This window comes from Conger conger, chromosome 5 (assembly GCF_963514075.1).
Source record: "Conger conger chromosome 5, fConCon1.1, whole genome shotgun sequence".
Lineage (NCBI taxonomy): Eukaryota > Metazoa > Chordata > Actinopteri > Anguilliformes > Congridae > Conger > Conger conger.
In genome coordinates, this window is record NC_083764.1 from 27,138,579 (window position 1) to 27,164,159 (window position 25,581).

Below are 25,581 nucleotides of genomic sequence, written 5' to 3' on the forward strand. Positions count from 1 at the left end.
TCCCCCGTGACAGCTTTCTGAAAAGACTTTTCATTTGAAAGGTGTCCTGCCTTTTACACATTTTTGATGGTGTGATAAAATGTTATGATGCGTGCAGACAATCTGCTGCCGTTATCATACCTTGATCTACAGCTTTCAAAATCCCCATCTCCAAAAAATTTTAGCTAGTTTGCATATATTCGGGGTTCACTTCAGTGCCAGCAGGGAGAAAAAACGAATGAGTGTTCTCTTTTTTTCTCCGCATTTGCAATGTGGGTACTTGTGGGATGAACCAAGTTCCCATGCTGAGTGTGTGAAAACATAGTTATGACCCCTTTCCCATCCATTGCCACTATTTGGAATATACATTCAATGATCACCTTATTAGGCAAATATACAATACAAATATCTAATCAGCCAATCATGTGTTCCCAACAGACCGTTCTTGATGACACTGTCTGCTCCGATATGTCAACTGATTCAGAGTTGCTCACCTTTTTGCCAAATGTCTGCCGAATGTGCTCCAACAGCCATCCCTCTTTCAAGGTCACTGAGGTCTCTCCTCCTAGTCATTGAAGTGAACATAAAAAGGCCTGCCCAGTGCTGGATGATAATTGTTTAATTCATTCAGTTATAAAACATCATGTGGAAGCACCTACTTTCAATTTACTTTGTATCCCTCATTACTGATGTGTTTCCTTTATTTTAACAGTTAACCATCTATCAATCTTCTTAGGGCTGTTTGAAAAAAAGTAATGGGGGAGGGAAGATTTGACATTCAACAAAGTTGCTGTAGGCATGACAGGCAGTATAGTTACATCCAGGCAGACTCAACAAGACTCAACTTTTGAAGATGGCTTTTTGCCCAGTGTTGATATCTGATATTATAGATCCTGGGGATCCAGTTTGTTTCACAAAGCAAAAATATCAGGTAATGTCACTGTGCTCAGCTTTAACAGGATGAGCTACCCAGCAGCCCCCAAATGCTTTTTATCTTTATATCCTGTTCCTCAGGATCACAAATTTTATCTGCGTATTTCAAAGTTAAGAGGGCAAGCCGCTCCTCTCTTCTCCATGAGGTCTTGGGTACAAATGAAGTGGAATATTTTCTCATCTCCCCTGGTGATGCACATCACTAATTTAGCCATTTAGAGTGATGGACTGGCACAAAGGTCATTTACCGTTCCTGTAATGCAGGCTGTGGCCTGTCAGCAATAAAGCATTTCTGCACTGTGCCTTAGAGGGAAGATGGTATGACTGAGTGGTTTCCTAGCAACGTAGCACTGGTTCTGCTGCCGGTGAAGTCTGGTGATTCTCCTAAAACACTTCTGCACCCCGTTCAAAAAGCTCCATAGAGATCGCAGCTGAAAGAAATGAGAATGACCTGGAAGGACGCTCTCAGAAAGAAGGGTTCTTTGGCTTGTCTCCATAGAGGAACTCTTTTAACTTCTTTATGGAACCCTCTATCATAGGTGTAACATGTGCTCCCAGACAAAGAACCATTTTGCTTTGAAGTAGATAGGGTTCTGCTACGGAATCACACAATTCCTTTTGGAACCATTTTTTCCTGAGAGTGTACAGTGAACCCATCCGAGTCAGCTAATCACTGTCGTATGAACAAAACTCTTCAATCATAATTCCTGAAAAAGAAAAGGGTAATGATATTGTTTGTTCATTTAATCTGGGTCACACTGCTCCTCTGAGATTTGCAGAGAAGTAAACTGATCTAGTTCTTTATTAAAGTTGCTAGCTTTATGGACTTTGAGAGATACAGTAGATGAGTGTGCTTCGACTTTGTGCTGAAACCTCACTGGGTCTTTCTGTTCTCAGAAGACAAATTTTAAGCCTGCACAGCTTGCAGAAATGTGTAGCAATTGGTGAAGAGGATTGCTTTATGCTTCTTGCAGGTCGAGGCAAAATATGTGGATACATGTATATAAAAAAAAACAAAAAACTAAATTCTCCTTCTGGAATGTGGCATCCAACATGCATGCTACTAGCCACAGTTGATTTTTTCTCTTTGGTTCAACCAGCTGAGCTGTGCAGTCGGTTACTGTGTGAGAGAAGCATTATGTGCTTGTGTAGGTTCAGGCAGACAGTAGATTGGGTAGATTGAGTCATGATATGACAGACACCACCAAACTGATTAAACCCCTCCCTGTATGCCACAAAGACCAATTATACAGGCCACAGTCAGCCATGCCACTGTGACAATTTAAAATATGAATGCCCTGGGTGAAAGCTGGGGGGCTGTAGGTGGGAAAACCTTAAAATAATGCTTGGGGTCAATTTGACACCATTGTTTGACATCTCTTAATAACCAGTTGAACATCTTCATATTGTATGATTTTCTAATTTGCCGTTATTAAATAGTAAATACACAATAAATATAATGATATGTTTTCAGAAGTTCTGTACCAACATTGTATGTGCTGTGTGAGGTTATTCTGACCCTCTGTAATGATATAAAATATAAGAAAATACAAATTTCTTTGTGGACGATTTCCAATACAAGCGCTAAACTTTCACTTCACAGATTTGTCATACCTATAGATAAAAGGTTAGTCATTTGGGAGACAATAAGAAGGTGACACACAAAGTGTCAACATTTTTCTATTGCAATAATTTTGTGTTTATTTAAACTGTTGGGGTTGATTTGACCCCAAACATAAAAGCGGTCATTCAATCTTAGAGTAATATGAGTATTAAGCTTTTCAGGAAATAATTACATGATCTCATTGGAGTGAGTACTCATACAGAGTAATTTGTTATAGGTTACATAACATTCATGTATACAGCTGGTAGCTATACAGCTGGTAGCAATTACAGAAACAATTCAGGATCTGAGGTCTGAATCAATACGGATCTCAGGATTGAAAACTAACAGAAAACTATGAGGTCATAGCCAAGCTCCCTGATATGAAGCTTATGTAAAGCTTCATAGCTCTTGTTTTGTTTATGTCTCTGCAGAGCATGGGGAAAGGCTCACTGTGGTGCATAGAAGCAGAATATAGACAGAATCTCATCCAGGCGCTGAAGAAGACGCCCTTTCATCCCCATGCCCAGGTGCTGACCACTCCCTCTGCTTCTCTGCAGGCCTATCAAAGGTAAGACAGACTTTCGCTGAATGTGCTGGCCACTCACTCATTTACCCACTCACTCAGTCCTCCCTTTTCTCATTCTCTCCATCCTTTCTTGTTCTGATTTACTTTCAAACAAAAGCAGTCTTATTTTCAAGAGAGCTTAATTTCACACTCCAATTAGTTAAGTGAAAACCTTAGTGTCAACTATTTCACACTTGGCTGAGATATTTTTCCAAACTCTAGTTGAAAGAAAGAAATTACACTCCAATTAGATATTAAAATTATCAGATAGTAGTAAGGTAAAATATTTTACACCTGAATAACATAATGAAGTTAAGTAATGACAATAAGGTAAGCCCTCGGTGCTTTTGAACAAAACCCGCTGATTAAATGTGAGACAGGGCAATGTAATAGGGGTGCCTGGGTGACAAGAGGTTCTGTGGAGTGAGACAGACTCAGTATTTTCCCTCATAATAGCATCTGTGGTTATTTCCCTATCCATATGGTTTTGGAGTTGCAGCCTTAACGCAGCATGAAACGCAGGTCAGCAGTCAATCAACCATCTATCCCTATATACATCTGTAAAAGACGTCACCTCAGAGTTGGTTTTTACAACAAGTAGAGCGTAAGAGGTGAAGGGAATGTGTGGTGGTAGAGTAGGAGACGTATCATTGGTGAAATTGGTCAAATGTGGAGAGTGACAGTAATGTCAATAGCATGTCCAATGGCACTTCCATTTAAACACGGTCTGGAACGGAACAATTACAAACGTGGCCAGAACGGTTTTCTCAGCACGGTTGGGATATCCATGCTGAATTCAGCAGGACCGACAGGTGGGAGGGCTTAATGATGTAGATAATCCCAGATTGGTTTTAAATTACGTCCCTTCTGTGATGCCCCATACAGTCTCCTCTTCCTTTGCATACGGTGAGCTGGTAAAAACAAATGACAAATGATCAGCACAGATATTACTCTGGAATAAATAAGGAAAAAGAAAAATGGTGGAAGCTTGGAGTTATGACCCCAGAGCTTTCCAGTTCTTACCTTGCAACCATTGGCAGATGGCAAGAAGCTGTTACCAGCTTCTGAGCACCACATGCTTCACAGCTACTTTGTAACATACGCTGTTCATTGGGAACAATAAAATATGTATAAAACGTATTTAGGAGTGAACTGTTGTTCGCCATTATTGTGCCTTTACATACAATGGACGTTGTTGCTGGCACACTACATTACTTGCATCATCACAGGTATTTCCTTCTCATGATTGAACCCTAAACACTTTGCCCCCTTGTGGTTGAGTTGTCGACCTCTCAAATTATTGTGACTTAGATGATTATTAGCCTCATACTTTCCAAAGCAGGGCAATAAAACTCCAGCTTCCCCCTGGCCGCACTCATGGTTTACAACCCTCACTTCGCAGACAAGAAAATGGATATTCTAAAAATCCTTGATACCATTTCTCTACATCAAAAAAACATGTTCCAATATAAGAACAAAAATATACAATTCAAAAGTTGCATGAATAAACACATTGGGCCTCATGTATCAATATTTTCGGAAATCCGTCTGAAAATGTTTGTGGGATCGGAAACAAACTAACACCTTTAACCATATTCATGAAAGAGGCGTAGACAGCTTTTATTTGTATCCACATGTTGATAAATACCAAGTAATCATAAATCAAAGGCATGTGCACAAAATTGATGAATTGATGCCCCTAAAACACCATATATGGAATTTTGGCTTTTTAAAGAGATTGTCGAAAAAAGAAAAAACTTTGATTGAAGTTCTGTTAATGGAAGTGCAACAAGCCAAAAACATACACTGATCAGCCATAACATTAAAACCACCAGGTTAAACCAGTTTTTTCCACAATTGAAAATGATTTAAACTGTATGAACTTGTCTATAAACACTTAATTGTGCATTTTTCATATTAAAAAAAAAAAAAAATTTTTAAAATGCATCTATTCCGATATAAATTTCACCACATGCAGTACCATGTCATTCCAACGGAGGGAAGAATGGTGAAACTGATTAGATGGCAAGCATTTTTAAGTATGGCGGGTGGCCTTAATTTCTTGTTAAATATGGAAAATCCTACAGGTCCTGGAGCATCTCTTAAGATAGACGTCATCGTGAACACCAGTATGTACCAATATATTTCAATAAAAAAACAGTGCTGATTGGTGTATTTTATTTCCGTAGTGTAAGCTATAATATTTCAGATTTTTGTCTGTTTTATTATTGTTATTCTTGATATTTATGATTATTTTATTGTCATCAATTACAGTCCATTGCATTCATCATCTCCTGTTATGTCTGTGTCGATATATTTTCGAGGCAGAGTCACTCCCCTGGCTGCGTGCTGCACTATTCGGGTGGTTTCAGTAATTTCCGGGTTTCGACGATTCCTTCCCAGTCTCGCATTTTCTTACTTCCTGCTTTTTCGCTAGTTCATGTTGCATAGCACTAATCTTACTAATAACAACTAACATAGATATTGTATAGTATTAATTATATTAACACACTGTCTGTCTAACTAATGAACTAAAAGTCAATTGGGTAACTTAGATTTAAGCACGTAACTAATTTACTAATGTTATCTCCCGTTTCAATTCTGCTCTGCAACTCCGCCTCTCTGTTCTATCACTGATAGTTTCAGCAAAGTGTTCACACCTGCCTCTCGCTATCACTACGTCTCTTAACTCTACGCAAATGTCCATTCCATAATTCGGAGCCGTATGTCTTTCATGTGTGTCTATGTGCATCCAGTCCTCGTTTTCATTTCCCCCTTGTTATTGTATCATTACCCTATTATATTCTTCACCTGTTGTCTATTTGTTAGCCCACCTTACTCCCGTGCCCCGCCTATTTGCCTATGTATTTAAACCTCAGTCTCTGCCTTGTTCTTTGTCCGAACGTTGATCATTATTCTGAGCCGAGTTACCAGTACTGTTTATTGAGATTCCTTAAAACAACCATATGACTGTTTTTGTTTTTGTTTGCCTAGCCCCTTTGATTTGTTTGCACTTCTGTTGATTTGGTTTTGGATTTGATTCTTCTGCTTTCATCGACTTTGATTTTGCCTAGCCCTTCTGATTTTCTGGATTTTTGACCCTGCTTGTTTTTTTAAAAACTTTTCTTTTGCGTCTCGCTTTGGCATTATTGTCTTGTGATCTCTTGGCTTTGGACTTGGACTGTAATATATATATTTTTGTATTTTGGAATATCCCCGGTCTGCATTTGGGTCTTCGGAACCGTACATAACAGTAAGCAGTTAATTGTCAGAGCTGTGGAAGACTAAAGCCTGGCCATATAGCCTAGCTGCTGTAAACTCTTTCTCAAGTAACATGCACTATGCAACAGGTCAAAAGAAAATTGTTTCACATTGGCACTTCCTTCCCACAGTGATTTTTCAGCTCTGCCAACCAAAGATTATGTGTACATATTATTGTTGGCTAGAAACTTTTTGTATCTGTATTTATATTACTGAACTAGCTAGTTTGCTAAACGTGATTAGTTTACTATTTCCTATTTACTTCCAGGCTTCACAGTAGCCTATACATTGGGCTGGAGGAACGCATTGGAAAATCATAGGAGACGTCGTTATCTGGAATCCCACCAGTGGGTGACAGCAATAGCCTATAGCTATTCCCTGTCCTTGCAGAGAGCCAGAAGGAGGTGTCACAAGCCTCAAACAAAGTGATTATGTGGCCATGCTTCAAATCTTCTAATGAAGCTGTAAAGCCAAAGCAACAAAGCCTAATGCTGCATTCACGTCATATTAGAATGAACCAATTAGCACCAGCCGACTGGAGGCAAAAAACTAAACTTGGAAAGAAATCAGCCACATTTCATGCCACTTCTATAGCCTACCATGACGTTTGCAGATGTAACTTCAACTTGAACTTGTTATAGTTCATTGTTTCATAAGTGTAGTAGGCTATGCCATGCCCCATACATGTGTTATGGAATTTATATTCAACTCCACTTTAGCATTAATTAATCAGGATTACCAGAATGAAACATCATCCATTTTAATGTTGAATCCAATTACGTTTTTTTATGATATGAACACTTATAATATCCAATTGGCATATAAAAATAATTTAGCCACTCTAAATAAAATAAATATAATATATATTAATAAAATATTCATTCATGGAATAATAAAATAAAAAAACACGCTCTACAACTGTGCTCTTTCATTTCAGCGCACAATACCGCTGAAACCATTCGTGAAGTTTGTTTGGCTCCACAAAAAAACTGACGTCTGAAAACTTTGATAAATCCCGCATTATTTGTGGAAATGCATTTCCGATGGATTTACAGTGAATTTTCGTTTGGCTCACGCTTGATAAATGAGGCCCATTGTTTTTTTTTTTTTGCTGAAATATATTGCACGTCCAGTCTGGTAGAAATATAGTTATGCAAATTCTTCAATACAGACATATTTATGGAACCAAATATCCCACCTGGTTATGAAGCTATGTTTTCTGAGTAACATTGAAATTTATTTAGTAATCATTTCAGCCATTTTTGAGAACTATATTTTTGTCTGGAATATACCCAAGCGAATGTCATCTTGAACTGCTTCTTGGTGCATGCATCGCTAAGTCATTTCAGTACCTTCAGTACTATCGATAAGCCTGTATTTATTAGACTTTTATTTACACTTATTAAGTCTTCTGCTGCTGTAGCCTATCCACTTTGAGGTTTGACGCATTGTGTGTTCTGCATACCACTGTGTAATGTGTGGTTATTCGCGTTACAGTTGCCTTCCTGTCAGCTTTGACCAGTCCAGCTTTCTCCTCTGACCTCTCTCATTAACAATGCATTTCTGCCCACAGAACTGCTGTTCACTGGATGTTTTTTGCACTATTCTCTGCAAAGATCCCAGGAGATTGGCAGTTTCTGAGATACACAAATCACTCTATTTGACACCAACGATCATTCCACAGTCACTGAGATCACATTTTTCCCCCATTCTGATGGTTGATGTAAACATTGACTGAAGTTCCTGACCCATATCTGTGATTTTATGCATTGCCACACAATTGGCTGATTAGATTATCACATTAATAAGTATTTATTGATACGAGTTTACAGGTATTCTTAATAAAGTGCTCAGTGGGTATATGTGAATAATTTTGTACACAGTTTGACATCAAGTTTGTGCACAAGTAGTTCTGGTTTGGTCCTTGACTTAGAAATTGAGTTTGCTTTCACTTAAATTTGTTCTGTCTCAAATTCCTGAATGGTACAAGCCCCTTCCTCAACCATGTGTGTGCAGTAATTAGTTTATATGAACACTTTTATTCGACTGGTAAAAAGGTTAATATTGGCCTCTTGGGGGGCAAAGTGGAAAGGGTTGGCACAGAACGGCTCAATGTGGCCATGGTAACCCTTCGGCCCTGAAGTGGAAAAGAGGCTTTTGTAATCCTATGAGACAGTGTAGCATTCCATCAGGTCACTGAATGGTTTGCAGCCCACCAATATGTGAGAATGCAATCTTTACCCCCATTTTTGTCAAATATAGGAATTTTTTGCTTCATGGAGGTTAATCACTGGCCACATGACCAGATGTTGATACAGTGAATGCTGGTTGTCTGGCAGTGACAGTCGATGATTGCCAAGGTTGAATGTATCACTCCAGGGTTTTTTTTTCCTTTTCGCATTGTGAGAAAAAACATTTGTGATATTTTGATGAGTACATGTGGCTTGATCTACTACACTGTCAGTAGAAGTGTTATTTGGCTGGTATCCACAGGGGAACCCTTTTCAGTTCTTCCTGGAACCCTTTCTGCTGAGTATGAAATGGAGGAAAGCTCCCAGCTTTAACCATTTTAACTAATAAAGAACTCCATGCACTAGATAGGGTTCCTCTGTGGAGAAAGGGTTCCAAAAGGCTCCTCTGCCTCTGTGGAGACTCTTTTGGAACCCTTTCTTCTGAGAGTGTTGATCGAATCGACTGAAAGTACAAAAGTAATGGATTTGTTTTGCCATTTTGTTTAGATTTTTCACACAACAGATTTTATTCCCCCTCCGAGGAATCGCCACCTTAACGTGGTGGAGGGGTTTGTGTGTCCCGGTGATCCCGGGAGCTAGGTTGTCGGGGGCACTGTTAGCCCCCAGTAGGGTCTCCCAAGGCAAATTGATCCCAGGAGAGGGGCTAGACTAAGAGCAATTCAAAGACTGCCCCACAATGACCCAGTTACCTCGCCCAGAAAAGGGAAACCGGGGCCCCCTGCTGGAGCCAGACCTGGGAGGCGAGCTCGTCGGCGAGCGACTGGTGGCCGGGCCTTATCCCATGGGGCCCGGCCGGGCACAGCCCGAACTGGTCACGTGGGGTCGCCGCCCTGTGGGCTCACCACCTGCAGGGGTTGGCATCAGAGTCGGGTGCTTTGCCCAACGGGCAGTAGGCAAAGGCGGGGATCCGGGCATGCTGATCCTCGGCGTCGCAGACTGGTTCTGGGGACGTGGAACGTCACCTCTCTGGTGGGGAAGGAACCGGAGCTAGTGCGGGAGGCGGAGCGGTACCAACTAGATATAGTTGGGCTCACCTCCACGCACAGTACTGGTTCCGGAATCAAACTCCTGGAGAGGGGCTGGACTCTGTTCTTTTCTGGAGTTGCTCAAGGTGAGAGGCGCTGGGCGGGTGTGGGGATACTCACAAGCCACCAGCTGAGCGCCACTGTGTTGGAGTTCCACCCGGGGAACGAGAGGGTCGCCTCTCTGCGACTACGTTTCGCTGGGGGGAAAGCTCTGACATCCTGGAAAGGGTGCCACCCGGAGACTCCATAGTTCTGCTGGACAAACCCAAACGTGTAGTGAGGGTGACGTCTGGCAGAGGCCCCTGTTCCACCTCCGGAGGAACTTCTCACGCATCCCGGGGGAAGCTGGGGACATGGAGTCCGAGTGGGCCATGTTCAAAGCCTCCATTGCAGAGGCGGCAAGCAGGAGCTGTGGCCAGAAGGTCATCGGTGCCTGTCGGGGCAGCAACCCAAGAACCCGCTGGTGGACACCAGCGGTGAGGGAGGCCGTCAAGCTGAAGAAGGAGGCCTTTCAGGCTTGGCTGGCCCGGGGGTCCCCTGAAGCAGCAGACAGGTACCGGGTGGCCAGAAGGACTGTGGCTTCGGCAGTCGCTGAAGCAAAAACCGGGGTATGGGAGGAGTTCGGGGAGGCTATGGAGAAGGACTTTCGGTTGGCCTCGAGGAAGTTCTGGCAAACCATCCGACGACTCAGAAAGGGAAAGCAGGGCTTGTCTCAGGCTGTTTTCAGCAGGGGGGGAGAACTGCTGACCCGGACTGGGGATATTGTTGGGCGGTGGAAAGAGCACTTCGAGGAGCTCCTGAACCGGAACAACACGTCCTCTGTGGAAGAGGCAGAGCCAGAAGACTCGGGGGAATCTGCACCTATATCCCTGGCGGAAGTTGCTGAGGTAGTCAAAAAGCTCCTCAGTGGCAAGTCGCCGGGTGTAGATGAGATTCGCCCTGAGATGCTGAAGGCTCTGGACATTGTTGGGCTGTCTTGGCTGACACGCCTCTTCAGTGTCGCGTGGAGGTCGGGGACAGTACCTGCAGAGTGGCAGACCAGGGTGGTGGTCCCCATTTTCAAGAAGGGGGACCGGATGGTGTGCTCCAATTATCGGGGTATCACACTCCTCAGCCTCCCTGGGAAAGCTTACTCTTGGGTCCTGGAAAGGAGGCTCCGACCAACGGTTGAACCTCGGATTCAGGAGGAGCAATGTGGCTTCCGTCCTGGTCGTGGAACAGTGGACCAGCTCTTTACCTTGGCAGGGTTGCTGGCGGGGTCATGGGAGTTTGCCCATCCAGTCCACATGTGCTTTGTGGACTTGGAGAAGTATGTACTGCGGGAGTATGGGGTACCGGGGCCGTTGTTACGAGCCATCCGGTCCCTGTATAACCAAAGTGAGAGCTGTGTCCGCATTCTCTGCACAAAGTCAAGCACGTTTCCTGTGGGTGTTGGACTCCGCCAAGGTTGCCCCTTGTCACCGGTCCTGTTTGTGGTATTCATGGACAGGATCTCAAGGCGCAGCCGAGGTAAGGAGAGTGTCCGGTTTGGTGATCGCATCTCTGCTTTTTGCGGATGATGTGGTTCTGCTGGCTTCATCGGACCGTGACCTTCAGCACGCACTGGAGCGGTTTGCAGCCGAGAGTCAGCACCTCCAAGTCCGAGGCCATGGTTCTCTGCCGGAAAACAGTGGATTGCTCCCTCCGAGTTAGGAACGAGTCTTTGCCCCAAGTGAAGGAGTTCAAGTATCTTGGGGTCTTGTTCACGAGTGAGGGTAGAAGGGAGAGTGAGATTGACAGGCGGATCGGTGCAGCGTCAGCAGTAATGCGGGCTCAATTTACTGGTCGATCTACGTCCCAACCCTCACCTATGGTCACGAGCTTTGGGTAGTGAACGAAAGAACGAGATCGTGTATACAAGTGGTATCGCATATACAAGTGATTGTAAAAAGCTGTAATTAAATCTACAACACTATAAAGTTTACAAAAAGTGATAGGATCTCGATAGTTTCTGAAGCCACTGTACATGTCTATGTATTGTCTATGTTTTGTCATTCAGAACATGGAAAATCTACCATCATCCATGTGAAACAATTTAGCAACTGCATGGGAAGCAGTTGCTTCTACTCAACTTTCTTCTTTCTTTTCTAACAACAACCTGCTAGACCCCCATCAGTCTGGCTTCAGATCGGGCCACTCGACAGAGACTGCGCTCCTCTCTGTCAGTGAGTCACGAGCAGCCTCCCTCTCCTCTGTCCTCATTCTTCTAGATCTCTCTGCTGCCTTCGACACTGTGGATCACTCCATCCTCCTGTCTGCCCTGTCAGCAACGGGCATCTGTGGCACAGCCCTGGACTGGATTGAGTCCTACCTCTCTGATCGCTCCTTCCAGGTTGCCTGGGCTGGTTCGGTATCGACACCTCGGCCCCTCGCCACAGGAGTTCCCCAGGGCTCAGTCCTAGGCCCGCTTATTTTTTCTCTTTACACTCGCTTCCTTGGCCCTGTGATCACTGCACATGGGCTATCCTACCACTGCTACACGGACGATACCCAACTCTTCGTCTCGTTCCCGCCGTCTGATACGCAGGTTTCAGCCCGTATCTCTGCTTGCCTGAGGGACATCCAGAGCTGGATGGACAACCACCATCTAAAGCTCAACCCAGGCAAGACTGAAATGATATTCATCCCTGATAAAACCTCTCCCCATCTGGATCTCTCCATTTCCCTCGGGGATACCACACTCACGCCGTCACCCAGTGCAAGGAACCTCGGCGTGGTGATGGACAGCAGACTGTCCCTTTCCGAGAACATTGTGGCGGTGACCCTATACAACTTCTTCCTATACAACATACGGAGATTCCGCCCCTTTCTCACCCCCTACTCGACCCAGCTCCTGGTCCAAGCGATGGTTCTGTCCCGCCTGGACTACTGCAATTCCCTCTTGGCTGGCCTCCCAGCGTCTGCCATCAGACCCCTCCAACTCATCCAGAATGCAGCAGCTCGTCTGGTCTTCAACCTTCCCAAATACTCACACGTCACCCCCCTGCTTACTTCCCTCCACTGCCTGTCATGGCTCGCATCAAATTCAAAACATTGGTGCTAGCCTTCCAAGCAGTTAAAGGGTCTTCCCCAGCTTATCTACAAAAAATCATCAGACCCTACACCCCTGCCAGACCTCTTCGTTCAGCCTCCACAGGCCGCTTGGCACCTCCCCCTCTCTGAACCTCCACATCACGCTCACGTCTACTGTCTGTTCTGGCTCCACGGTGGTGGAACGAACTCCCCGTTGAGGTCAGAACTGTAGAATCTCTCCCCACCTTCAAGCGCAAGCTGAAGACGCACCTCTTCAAGCAGCACCTCTCCCCATCCCTCCCTACCTCCCTGTGAACCTTAATTGTTGTCTCTGTGACTTACATTTACATTTACATTTTAGTCATTTGGCAGACGCTTTTAATCCAAAGCGACTTACAAGTGCATAGGTTCTACCATAAGTCAGAGCATCACATCCAGAAACTAGCAAAATACACATGAAATGCTGTTCTAAACATAGTTGTCATCAGAGGATCACAAGGATAGGGATATCAGAAAGGAGGGGAAGGGGAAATCAGGAGGGAGGACTAAGGTAGAGTTTGAAAAGGTGGGGTTTGAGTCTGCGTCGAAATAGGGGGAGGGATTCTGCTGTTGGAAAAAAGGCGTGAACGTGCAGCTCGACCGCCAGGTGCACGTAGAGAGGGAACCGTAAGGCGACCAGAGCTGGCAGACCGGAGTGGTCTAGCTGGGGAGTAGGGAGTGATCAGGGACTTGCTTTGTGTATCGGTATTTTTAGTTGGCTAGGTAAGCAGTGTTTGGATAGTTAACTTTGGTCACTTTTGCTCTGTTTGTTTCTTTCTTTGTTCTCAAAAAAAAAAAAAAAAAAAAAAAGGCCCTCGTCCTTATCTTTGTTGTACAGGTAGCAGTTGAAATTGTACTTCCCTCTAGGGTCTTTTCAGCGAACTTATCCCTGGTTATGGGTATGCACTTTGTTGTACGTCGCTCTGGATAAGAGCGTCTGCGAAATGCCAATAATGTAATGTAATGTAATGAATACAAGGGATTTTTTTCCCCATGTGAAGAAATATGTAAATGAAACAATTATTTCATATAGCTATGCACTGTCTGCACCTCTTTATAATGTATGGGTCAAGTCGGTCAGTTTTTATGATTATGGCCTTGCGGTTATAGGTACTTGGTCCCCGGGGCTATGTGTAATAACAATTTTTCCATATAGAGTGCTTTTCACAAGCTCAAAGATGCTAGAGGGAGAGAAGGAGAGAGAATGATAGAGAGACAATGGATTGGAGGAAGGCAGTGAAACTGATTCATCCATTTGCTCTACTGAATGGATGACATCATACTGCAGTTCAATATTGTATATACTTCATTCTCTGAATCATGCAGGCTATGGCTCTTGAGGCCAGAGAGATCATTAGTAATGGCCACGTGCCGGGTCATGACCCAATCGCATCTGGACCATCTGGGTAGGGTGGAGCGGGTTGGATCAGGACAAACAGCTGGTGTCAGGAAGCTGCTGCACATCCCCTTTTGGCTTGATGGTTGCTATGCCAATAGAGGAACGCCTCCATAGCAACACAGCCAACCAAGGCATTGGCAGTTACATCACAGGGCAACTCTGTTGCCTGGCAAAAGGGGACAGGCCATTTGCACAGCAAAAAATATTATCACCCTGACAACAAGTAACGTGCCTTGGCAACGGCAGATGGCTTGGAGCTTATTTCTTTTTTCTTTTCTTTTTTTTTTACCTGCTTTCAGTATTATTTTTTAAGAATCCATAGCATATCACAGGTAAGAACATGAGGTTTGGAAGCTTCGGGAGATTCATTTTGAATGTGGCTCTTTGAACTGAAATAATGGGGGAAAAAAAGGTTTAAAATGTAAAAAGGAGTGGCCTTTGGCTCATCTTTAATGTCAGACTTTTCTACCTTGGAAAATTATAAACAAATACAAAAACAAATTACATCTAAAAAAGGTTTTTTTCTTTGCCAGGGAAAATGCCTGCAGTTACGTTTTCCCTCACCTGTTCTCTTCCAATATGAGCATTCTTACTTGCTCCAGTTAACTACAGTTACAGTTAATCATGGAGCCTCTCTAAAAAATAAAGCAATAATAAAGAAATGAACAGTCATTATGACAGTCAAGGCTTCATGAGTGTCTCTGTGTGTGGTATGTTTGGGCATGAGAAAGGTGTGCGTGCATGTGTGTGTGTGTATATATATGTAGATATCAGTGGAGGCTGGTGACTTCCAGAATTGAGGAGGCCATTTTTTTCCGCTTGCTCACTTCACTCGCGATGGAATGTTCCCTGTTCTCTTATCTGTCTTTGTGCTGGCCAAAGGCATACTATTTGGAGTGTAAGCTACAGTCAGAAAGTTCTGGCTGATGAAATTCATTGTGCAGAGCTTAGCCTTGTGCCTTCCTGAAGAAATGACATTGCTGTAAGTCTATGAGCCTGCCTGATAATTAAGCTGAGAAATGACATTTGGATGTAATATAAATGCCAAGTGAACATGTGTAAAAGGCAGGAATTTTAATCATGTAGTTAAAAACAATTTTGTTTAGCTTACATTTTTCATTCTTCTACAGCTTCAACAGGTAATCACCAATTTAATCAAGTTTAGCATATAAAAAAGATAAGATAACACTTTCTTTATCATATGTAGTTTTATTCAATATATTTAATATAAAATATGTAAAAATATGGTTCCAGTTGGCTTTATCTAACGTTAACCTTATCCACTAGAGGGCAGCACTCTATTCGTATTTAGAGTGAATTTCCTCACAGAGCAACAATTCGGTAATTTGATATGGAAGATTATTAAATTGACTTGTAATAAAACGAAATGGACTACATTAAAAATAAAACTGTTCAATAAATCCCAAATGGTGTCTAACATGACCTATTGAATGTCATTCTCACTCCCTAGTATCTGGAATCTGCATATCTCCAGCCCAAGAGCTCAAATTGCGCTAGAATCTCGCCGACTTCCGAGGTAGTTTTAAGCAAAAGTGTTTGGCCAAATGAGCTATAAACTCCAGGGATGATAGCCAGGGGTGTTCTCTAAATTTCCTGAAAAGCACAAGTTGATAGGACACTCGTAGCCACTATGGCGAGTGTTTGTTTGACTGAAGTGACTCGCGAATTCTCAAAATGGCTTCTGTGTTGAATAGGAAAGGAAAGGATAGTTGATTCCAAATGAACCAGTAGCATGTGATTGGACGAACAAAATGTCAATCTTTCAGCCCTGGACACAATGCATGGTGAGGCCAGGCCTCCGTTGCCCACCCATTTTCAGTGATCTGGCCAATCACATATTGGCATGAAAAAAAATGCATTACATTGACTTCTATGAAAAGCTAATTTCCTAGGGGAGGCCTGGCCTCCCTTAATACAAACTGATAGGGAAATCTGGCCTGTTGCTTTACAATTGCAATATTGGGTTTTAGCCATGGGAAAATTTAGATTTATGAACAAAACTAAAATAATATGAATATAAAAAATAAAAAATATGTTTTTTGTTAAAATAAATAAATAAAATAAATATATTTATTGTTTTTTTTAAATCTCTCTCTTCTCTCAAATTATTGGGGAGGCCAGGCCTCCTCCACCTCTATGGAGGAGCCTCCACTGGTAGATATATATTTGTGTTTGTGCTGGACAAAGCTCCTTGTACTTCAGTGTGGTGGAAATTCAAACTCACAGGCCAGCTATGCAGTCTACTTTCCATCTGTACTTTTTGTACTTTCAAGAGGGCCAAAAATAACAAAGGCATGAAATTAACGTCTTTGTACATTAACTACGTATTTTCAAAGGCTGCTTTGGGGAATGTTCTTCAGAGTGTGTGTGTGTGTGTGTGTGGGGGGGGGGACTCATGGCTTATTATTATTTTATTTATTTTTTTATTTCTTATTAATATTATCTTATAATTATATTATATTATTTATTGATTTTATACAGGTATACTGTAATTTTGTGCATGGCAATGCATTTGTTTTTTGCTCTTATAAATGGAAATTCCACAGACTGCTTATGTCTCCGAAGCAATATCCTCATGAGGCCTGGGAAAAAAAGTATTTTAATTTTTTAAAATAAAAATTTGACACAAACATTTAAAAAAACATATATATCTTAATTGAATGTCCCTTGTTGCTTAGGTTTCAGCATAGTAAAATATATAAAATTAATGTCCACCATAGGGAGACCGAATGGGGCAGAAATGATATCCAGTATAGTGGAAGTTGTATAATGACAGAAGTTGTATAATTGCATGTGAGACAGAGATGCACAATTGATCTGTTATGAGGCACAGACGGGAGCGGAATCCTAGCCTTGTGCATGGTAAAACGATTGTTAATGTGGTACATTTTTAGTGCTGTGAGCAGCTGAAAATAATCAGGGCCCATTGACTGAGTGACTCTCTCAGGAGAATGTCCTTGACTGACTGCATTGCCGTGACTGTAACTCTCAGGTGTGCTGTAATGGAGATGATTGATGCCAGAAGCTGGAACAGACTGTAATGCAGTTGCTGTAATCAGCAGTCACTCTTGACTACTTCAGCAAATGTCCTTGTGTGCTTACATTCCAGGTTGCACATCTTTTCTCAGGTCTGGATGGGTTTATTAAATCATTTGCCAGCTCGTTCTCCCCCCCCTCTCTCTTCCTCTCTCCTTCTCTCCCTCTCACTCTCTCTATCTCTCTCTGACTCTAAACATCTATCTTCTTCTTCCCCCTGACTCTCTCACTCTCTCCACCACTCCCTCTCTCTTCCTCTCCCCTCTCTTCATCTCCTCCTCTTCCCCTCTGCCTCTCTCCAGCTCTCCCTCTCTTTCTTCCTCTCCTCTCACCTCTCTGTCAGGTCAGAGGAAACTGTTGACCTTTGATTCCTCTGAGATGGGGGATTTCCAGAGTGTGAATAAAAAAGTACTGTATGTCGTCTGCACAAAGGCTCATAACATGCCTTTTTTAATTGATACAAAGGAAAACCAGTGGCAGGCTGTTTTGGAGCACTCCTTCACAGGTTATAGGTGGAGGGTTTTGTATAAATGTCCTGGAGGATCATCCATGGAGAACAGAAGCTACAATATCCATGAACAGACCCGTGGAACACTTCACATTTCTTTCTTTTAATTTTGAAGTTTGTGATTCTTGTTTGATACCGGGTTGTTTTGTTATTTTAATTTTCAATTTGTATGCTAAGTAATGTATTGACAAGGATTGTAATAAAGGGACATCAAAGTCAAAGTCTTCTTCTTGCTTTCTCTCTTTCTCTCCAGCATATCCAATCCTCCACTATGGCCCGTCAGTCCCTTCTTCAGGAGAAATGGTGGAGTCCTCCTGCAAGGTACCAGTGTCGTGGCATCGTTTTGTCTGTCCTCCCTGATTGTGGGTACACCCTGAAAAAAACAACTCAAGCTGTCAGGTTTGAAACTGCTGATTGCTGGTTGACCACTTCACACCAGCTCACAGCTTGACATGGTTTAGCCCAGCTCAAGCTATGTATGTTTTGAAAGCTGGTAGCTCTTTCAAATGTCACTTTTTTATATACAGCCGGGTATTTCCCAACCCAGTGTTGCTTCTGGAGGATTTGTAGTCTGGCAGCATTCCATCCAAGGTGTCTCACAGGCTGTAATCCACAGGGAATTTGTGTCCTCTTCTCTCCGTTTGTACATGATCTGTCTAGGGAGTCTCACAGTGATTCTGCCATTGTTCAGGGTTGTCAGAGGTAACCATGCTGACAACTGTTGGTCTAGCGTGGCAGTTGCTGGAGATTGAAGGAGAGCTGACCTGGGTCAAATGCATAATTGTTTGGATTCAAATACTTCTCGTACTACATTTCAATGAAAATCAGCCAGAAATTGTGGTATGCTAGTATGTGGTTTTGAACACAGCCTATTTCAGAGGTTTTAATATGCCAGGCAAGCTCAGTAAACCATGGAAAAGTATTTGAATCTAAAACCATTTCTGTATGCATTTGACCCAGTTCTGAAGGAGAGTGAGCGGATTAGATGATGGATGGATGGATAGATGGAAACAGAAGAGTAACATTACGATTACGAAGATTTGGAGTTTCACGTTTGCACTGAAACTCTCCAAATGCTTACAAAAAAGAAGTGCTTTTCAGTTTTGGAGCTTTCCTCTGTAAGGAAAAGGCAGCGATAAGAAAAGCGGAAGGGTCAGGACTCGTTAGATAACCGTATGTCAACCCTGTAAATGCACTGTATAAAACAAACTATATAAACACACTGTTTATTTAAACAGACAGTATAAACACAGTGAATAAACAACTTATATAAGTATGTTTTATGAACACACTATATACTGTAGATGTGCTTTATGAACACACAGCATAAATGCACTATTAAACAAGCTATGTAAATTGTGGAATTTAACCTAGCTGTAAACCACACTACATACAATGAGCATGTTATATGGATGCACTGTATAAACTTTACATAGGATTACATGGCAATCACTTAGCAAACAGTCTTATCCAGAGTTACGTACGTACAGACATGGAGAACATCAGGGTTAACTCCAGAATATAGCGGTGTGGTATCAGGCACAGAAGGCACGGAAGTCAGAAGGCCAATTTATAATCAATATGTATGAAGCTAGTCAAGCAGACCATCAATTACTGTATTATTGTAAGCAAAATTAAATTACACTATACAGCTAACCTTTACACAGCTATACTTATAATATTACTATCCCAAAGGAAAGAGGACAAACTCTGTATTAATACATTATAATTGGACAGTATAAATGCATTATATAAGCATGCTGCATATGAGCCTCATATAGTAAATGCCCTGTGCATTAAATACTCTTTAAACAGTTTTTTTTATAAATATACAAAGATGTGCCTCATGAGGATTTTAGCAAGGAACTAAATGCAGCAAACCTCTAATACCCACCTCCTTCAGCTAAGTGGTAGCAGCATACACCAAGGTTTAAGTACAGATAGACAGGGCTTAAGGATGGATGACTCTTGCAACAAGGGTGGTAAATACATTGACAGAAACTGCCACCAGTCCCTCAAAGTTTGTATTTTGGAGAATTCCCTTCTTATAACACTAACAGTACAGCAAGTCTTACCTGGTATCATCTTGTGATCCAATGCTATCAATCATTGACTTTTATGAACCAATCAAAAGACTGCTGAACATGGCAGAAACCTATCAAAACTGTGAGTCACTGGTAACACATAGAAACTTCTCCCATTGGGGAGTTTATGAAGCTCTTCCATCACAAGGTTAATCCTCTGGATTCTACCTGCAATAACACGATGTCAGAATGATGCCATCTCTGAGGAATTGGATTTTTAACCTTGTGGTTGCAGGTTCACATTGTGGGTGGCCCACTGCTGTTTGTGCATATATTGCTGATCCTGAAACGCTACAGTGAACTATTTTTCTGTATCAATACTTGATACTTTAGAAGTCCCATCTACAGTCACCATTAACTTAGTCCCAGCTTTTTTGACATAGACGTAGGGTCTATGTCAAAAAAGTATTGTAATGCAGAAGGATTGTCTTAAAGATGCGTACTGCTGAAATGATTGGATTCTTGTTTCTTTGGTAACAGAATTTTTGGAACAGGAATGTGGTATTGAACCAGAAATAATAGGAATGAAAATGACAAGAGCCACCCTAGGGGGGGGGGGGAGGGTTGTGCATGTGCACACTGTATGTGTGTGTATGCAGTGTGTGTGTCTATGTGTGCACATGCATGTATACCTGTCTGTGTGTGAGTGCAAGTTTTAAGATATAGGGGCCAATAGAATACATGTGCAATAAGGAATAATGACCCAGCAACAGACTAATCCCCTTACTGGGGACTAGTTTTGACTCCAGTGACCCCCTCAGTATAAACTGTGCAGAGACGGAACGGGGATTGAGAGACAGCTAATTGAGAATGTACCATTTCCCTCTCCAGACAGTGTTTCCACTCACTTTAAGTGGATGATTGCATGACTAAAGAACACTTGTTCCTTTTGCAGGTTGTACACTGAGGAGGCAGTCCTGGGTGTTGACTTTAGAGGCTTGAGTGTAACTCCCCTCCTAGTGCTTCTTGAGGTGACAAGAATTCCCATTAGATTTGGATAAGGAGAAGAGACAAGCAAATTGGCTGGCAGTTATCACAAAGATGCTGTGATATCAGTCTGTGAGCTGTTAATTCATTCAGGCTTATATTGATCAGTGAGCTTATTTAATGGGACTGTGATGTCAGTCAGTGATCTGTTCATTTGCTAAGACTGATATTAGCCAATGAGCTCTTTATTCGCTTTGACTGTGATAGTAATCAATGAACTGTTAATTCACTAAGACTAATGTTAGTTATTGAGCTGTTTATTCACTTAAACTGTGATATCAGTCTACAAGCTGTTAATTTATTAGACTGTGATAACAGTCATTGAGCTGTTAATTCTCTTTGACTATGGCATGCAGTGAATCTGTTTATGATTTGCTTAGAGACTGTTGATATGCTATTAATTCAAGTGAAGCTGTTATTTCAACTAATAAGCCTTTATTTATTCACTGCGATACTGTTACATCAACTGCTGCTGTTTATGCACTGTGAAGTAAGAAAATGCTAATTATATCCTCAGGACCTATTGACATCCCACATGTAACTGTGATGTGTGAATGCTACATCCTTTTGCTGTGTGTTTTCATTTGCCAGGACATAAATGTTTTCAATGTCCATGTTATAGGCTCTGACAGAAACCATTCACATGGTAATGGAATGAAGATGTCTTCGTAGGAACTGTTCTTATTGAACCTTTATTTAACCATTCTCAGGAGGTGTACTGAGAATACAGTTCTGTTTTACACTGACAATCTGGGCAATGCGAGAGGATGGGGAATGTGAGGGTGTATGCAGCCAACCAGACGTAGGGGCCATGATTAGGCGCCCAGTTGTATAAATGCAGTTTTGGAATTCATGAAGTGCTAGGAGATCTTTAATACACAATAAGTTATGTGTGAGGGATACCTACTACAGCCAGCACCCTAGGGTGTGGGCTTGTATTTGTTCCAGGGGGAACATTGCCTCTTACTTTTCCATTCCATCACATTACATTATAGGCGTTTGGCAGACACTCTTATCCAGAGCGATGTACAACAAAGTGCATAACCATAACCAGGGAAAAATGTGCTGAAAACCCTAGAGGGAAGTACAGTTCCAAATGCATAGAAGTGACTACATAGATAAAAACTTGAACCCTGTAGATTAATCCAATGAGAACAAACCCAGCAAGAAGCAACAATAAAACTGTTTGACAAAGCTACCTCATTTTCTCAAGTAGCTTCAGATGTTTGACATAAGAAGGTTGCTACTGGTTACAGTGCTAAACCGGAACTGTCTGTGACTGTCTGTCACCCTTTTCAGCTTAACAGAACTTTAACAGGCACTGAAAAGTGAGGCTACTATAGATCTCCCCAAATCTTTGTAAGGGGCTTGAGATCTTGGTCCCTTGAAAAACAGAGGGATGACAAAATTAGAAAATAAGAAGCGCAGCGATACAACACCAGCTCCAGCAGGACTAATCGGTTAGTTTTATTAAGGCAAAAACAAAAACTAGCACACCCTGTGGCTCTCCAGGTCCAGGAATGAAGACCACTGTTCCACACCCTCTGGGGCTTGTGGATGTGATGGGTTTTGTAAATCAGGAGTGACTTTTGACGTCTCTGTGATGAGAAAGTTTCTTAGGAATCTCAAAGTTTCTTATGAATCTCCGTATTTTCTTAGGAATCTGCGTGTTTTGTCCTGTGACTTCTGCACTGTAGGCCCAGGGGAGGGGGGTTTCTTTCTCTCAGGTGAAATCAAGTGAAATGAAATTGCACATGGTGTGTGGCCATAAGAGGGGTTGCCATGGGTTAATTAGGGGGTGACATTCATTACTGAGTGCTGGCGTTTTAAGTGCAGGTTAAAAAAAAAGGTAGGTGGAGGTAGGCTTGAACTCCATCACTTGATCTACATACTGTCCTGTAGTGTGATAATGGACACAATTCCACTCCAGACAAGCTTGCATTATTTTGTTTCTGGTGTTAAGTTGAGCCTCAGAGATTTATTATGCAATAATACACGAGAAGGGGTGACTTACCAAGCGATAATGTCGCTGCTGTGTTGCGCAGCCATAGATCAACACAGCAGTGACATTATCTCATAGTAAGTTACAACTTTGAGTGTACTGTATTATTGCAATTATACAACAGTTTTGCCAACATGTTTATAAATAAATAAATAAATAAATAAAGAAAGAAAACTTGAAAAATTATACAGTAACTCAGGTTCAAGCTTATGCCATTTTCAGGACAGAACAGAGCTCTTCTGAAGTGTTGCTAGGTTACATATCTCTGATACTGGAATGAATCAACCAAACATAAGCATAGCGGTTTGGTTTTGCTAAATTAGGAGTTGATAATGTCACTCCTTTGAATGTTACCCAGTCAATCACAATGCGAGGATGGAATGGCCTGTTGTAGAATCCCTAATATTATCTCATATTTGACCCTGTTTCCTATAGAGGACCTGGAAATTATGTATGTCTTTCTTTCTCTTTCTTTCTTGACCTTTGGAAAAATGGTATTGCTCTTTAATCCTGACGATTCATCATGGAAACAAATTAAGAATTTTCAGTTCATAGAGGTCTATGGGAATAATCCACATGACCACATTTTCATGTCTCTTATAAAAGGTATGAAAAGAAAGTTGCTTCATGGCTACAACAACTAATACATTTACAGCATTTGCACCTAATATGCAAGTGAAATGTCAGATCTCTCAATATAAATTTTGCTATACATATCGTTTCTGTAATATGCAAACTTGTCTCCATATTTTACGGTTATATGCTGAACACTTTTGGCAATCAGTAGCAAATGAATCACATTAGATCAATGTAGCATATAAATTGGAGTAACTCTAATGTCTTTCTTCACATTATATTGTGATGAAACTATTCTCTTGAATGTCAGAGCATTCACCATTTCCCCAGCTTACAAAGATCAGATTCCACCAAACGTATTAAGAAGGCGAGAACCAGAGGCAATTTTCCCACAATGGTTTAATCTTGGCTCTTTTTTTAGTGCCTGATTTATTTTAATTGGTTCTCTCAGATAATCAGTCAGTTAGAGGAGGGGCTTCCCAACTTAACTGGGTAATTCATATTGTTGAAAAGCAAAGCCGGGTGGCAGACTGTATTGATTGAAAATGTGTGATCAGAATGGAGTATGGAGGCTGATGTACTGCAGATGTTCTTGTCGCTTTGAAGCGATTATGCCTGGGTGTGTGAGATAGAACTGCTTGAAACATCCCTATCAGCACCACATTATGGACATAGCCTTAACCTGGATCTCTCCATTTCCCTCGGGGATACCATACTCACGCCATCACCCAGTGCAAGGAACCTCGGCGTGGTGATGGACAGCAGACTGTCCCTTTCCGAGAACATTGCGGCGGTGACCCGGTCATGCAGGTTCTTCCTATACAACATACGGAGAATCCGCCCCTTTCTCACCCCCTACTCGACCCAGCTCCTGGTCCAAGCGATGGTTCTATCCCGCCTGGACTACTGCAATTCCCTTTTGGCTGGCCTCCCAGCATCCACCATCAGACCCCTCCAACTTATCCAGAATGTAGCAGTTCGTCTGGTATTCAACCTTCCCAAATACTCACACGTCACCCCCCTCCACTGGCTGCCTGTCATGGCTCGCATCAAATTCAAAACATTGGTGCTAGCCTTCCAAGCAGTTAAGGGGTCTTCCCCAGCTTACCGACAAAATATCATCAGACCCTACACCCCTGCCAGACCTCTTTGTTGTACGGGTAGCAATTGAAATTGTACATCCCTCTAGGGTCTTTCAGCGCACTTAGCCCTGGTTATGGGTATGCACTTTGTTGTACGTCGCTCTGGATAAGAGCGTCTGCCAAATGCCAATAATGTAATGTAATGTAATGTAACCTAACAACAAGACATGCAAGTGTTGGATGGAAGGCATCATTTTAACTCCTGCATTTGTACCTGTGAGATTCTCACCGCCTGAGTTCTGTACTATAAAATGCTCCCAATTCCTCATCTAGCATCCTTGGTTGCATGGCCCAGTTTCTGTTTGAGCTTGTTTTTCGGTTTCTGTTTCCACTACTCGCTGTTCCAGCCCCATCATGTGTTCTGACAATATTTTGAGTGGACAGCTGTACCACTCTATTGTGAGACATCCATGAAGCGATTGCTTCTGAAAGTGGGGATAGGAGGTAGGGCTAGATGATGGAAGCTGTGTTTTTCCAGGCAACTGCAGTTGCATAAATGTCTGAAACAACAGGAAAATACTTCGGAAAACAAATCTTTCCACACCTATGTGAAGACAAATAAAACCTGTGATCATAAATAATATAAATGACCGGGTAAAGGGAAATGGTCCCTGCTGTAATCATGTTGTCAAGCTGGTCATAAGCTGGTCTAGCTAGGTATCAGCTTGTCAACAAGCTTAGCCAAGCTGCTTATTTAAAATTTTTACATTTTAGTCATTTGGCAGACACTTTTAATCCAAAGTGACTTACGTGTGCATAGGTTCTTCACACAAGTTAAAGCATCAAATCCACAATTAGTGAAATACACATGAAGGGCTCTTCTAAACAAAAGCACAACAGTCATTGTAAGTGCAATTTTATTTTATTTTATTATTGGGTTAGACAAGAGGGATATTGGAAGGGGGGAAGGACTAAGGTATAGTCTGCGTCGAAATATGGGATTCTGCTGTCCTGACAGTGGTAGGCAAGTCATTCCACCTCTGAGGAACCAGAACGGAAAACAGGCGTGAACGTGCAGCTCGACCGCCAGGTAGTGAGGGAACCACAAGGCGACCAGAGCTGGCAGACCGGAGTGGTCTTGCTGGGGAGTAGGGAGCGATTAAAGATTGTATGTA

The 25,581-nt window shown here is 42.2% G+C and overlaps 1 protein-coding gene across 2 annotated transcripts in view; it reads left to right on the top strand.

The window, feature by feature from the left end:
• Positions 1–25,581, top strand: part of LOC133128652 (forkhead box protein N3-like) — a 68,175-nt gene that overhangs the window by 30,002 nt on the left and 12,592 nt on the right. For both annotated transcript variants that reach the window (XM_061242355.1, XM_061242356.1), the window contains exons 3-4: positions 2,950–3,086; positions 17,929–17,996. In XM_061242355.1, coding sequence (XP_061098339.1) covers positions 2,950–3,086; positions 17,929–17,996 — 205 coding nt within the window. The remainder of the gene's footprint in view (positions 1–2,949; positions 3,087–17,928; positions 17,997–25,581) is intronic.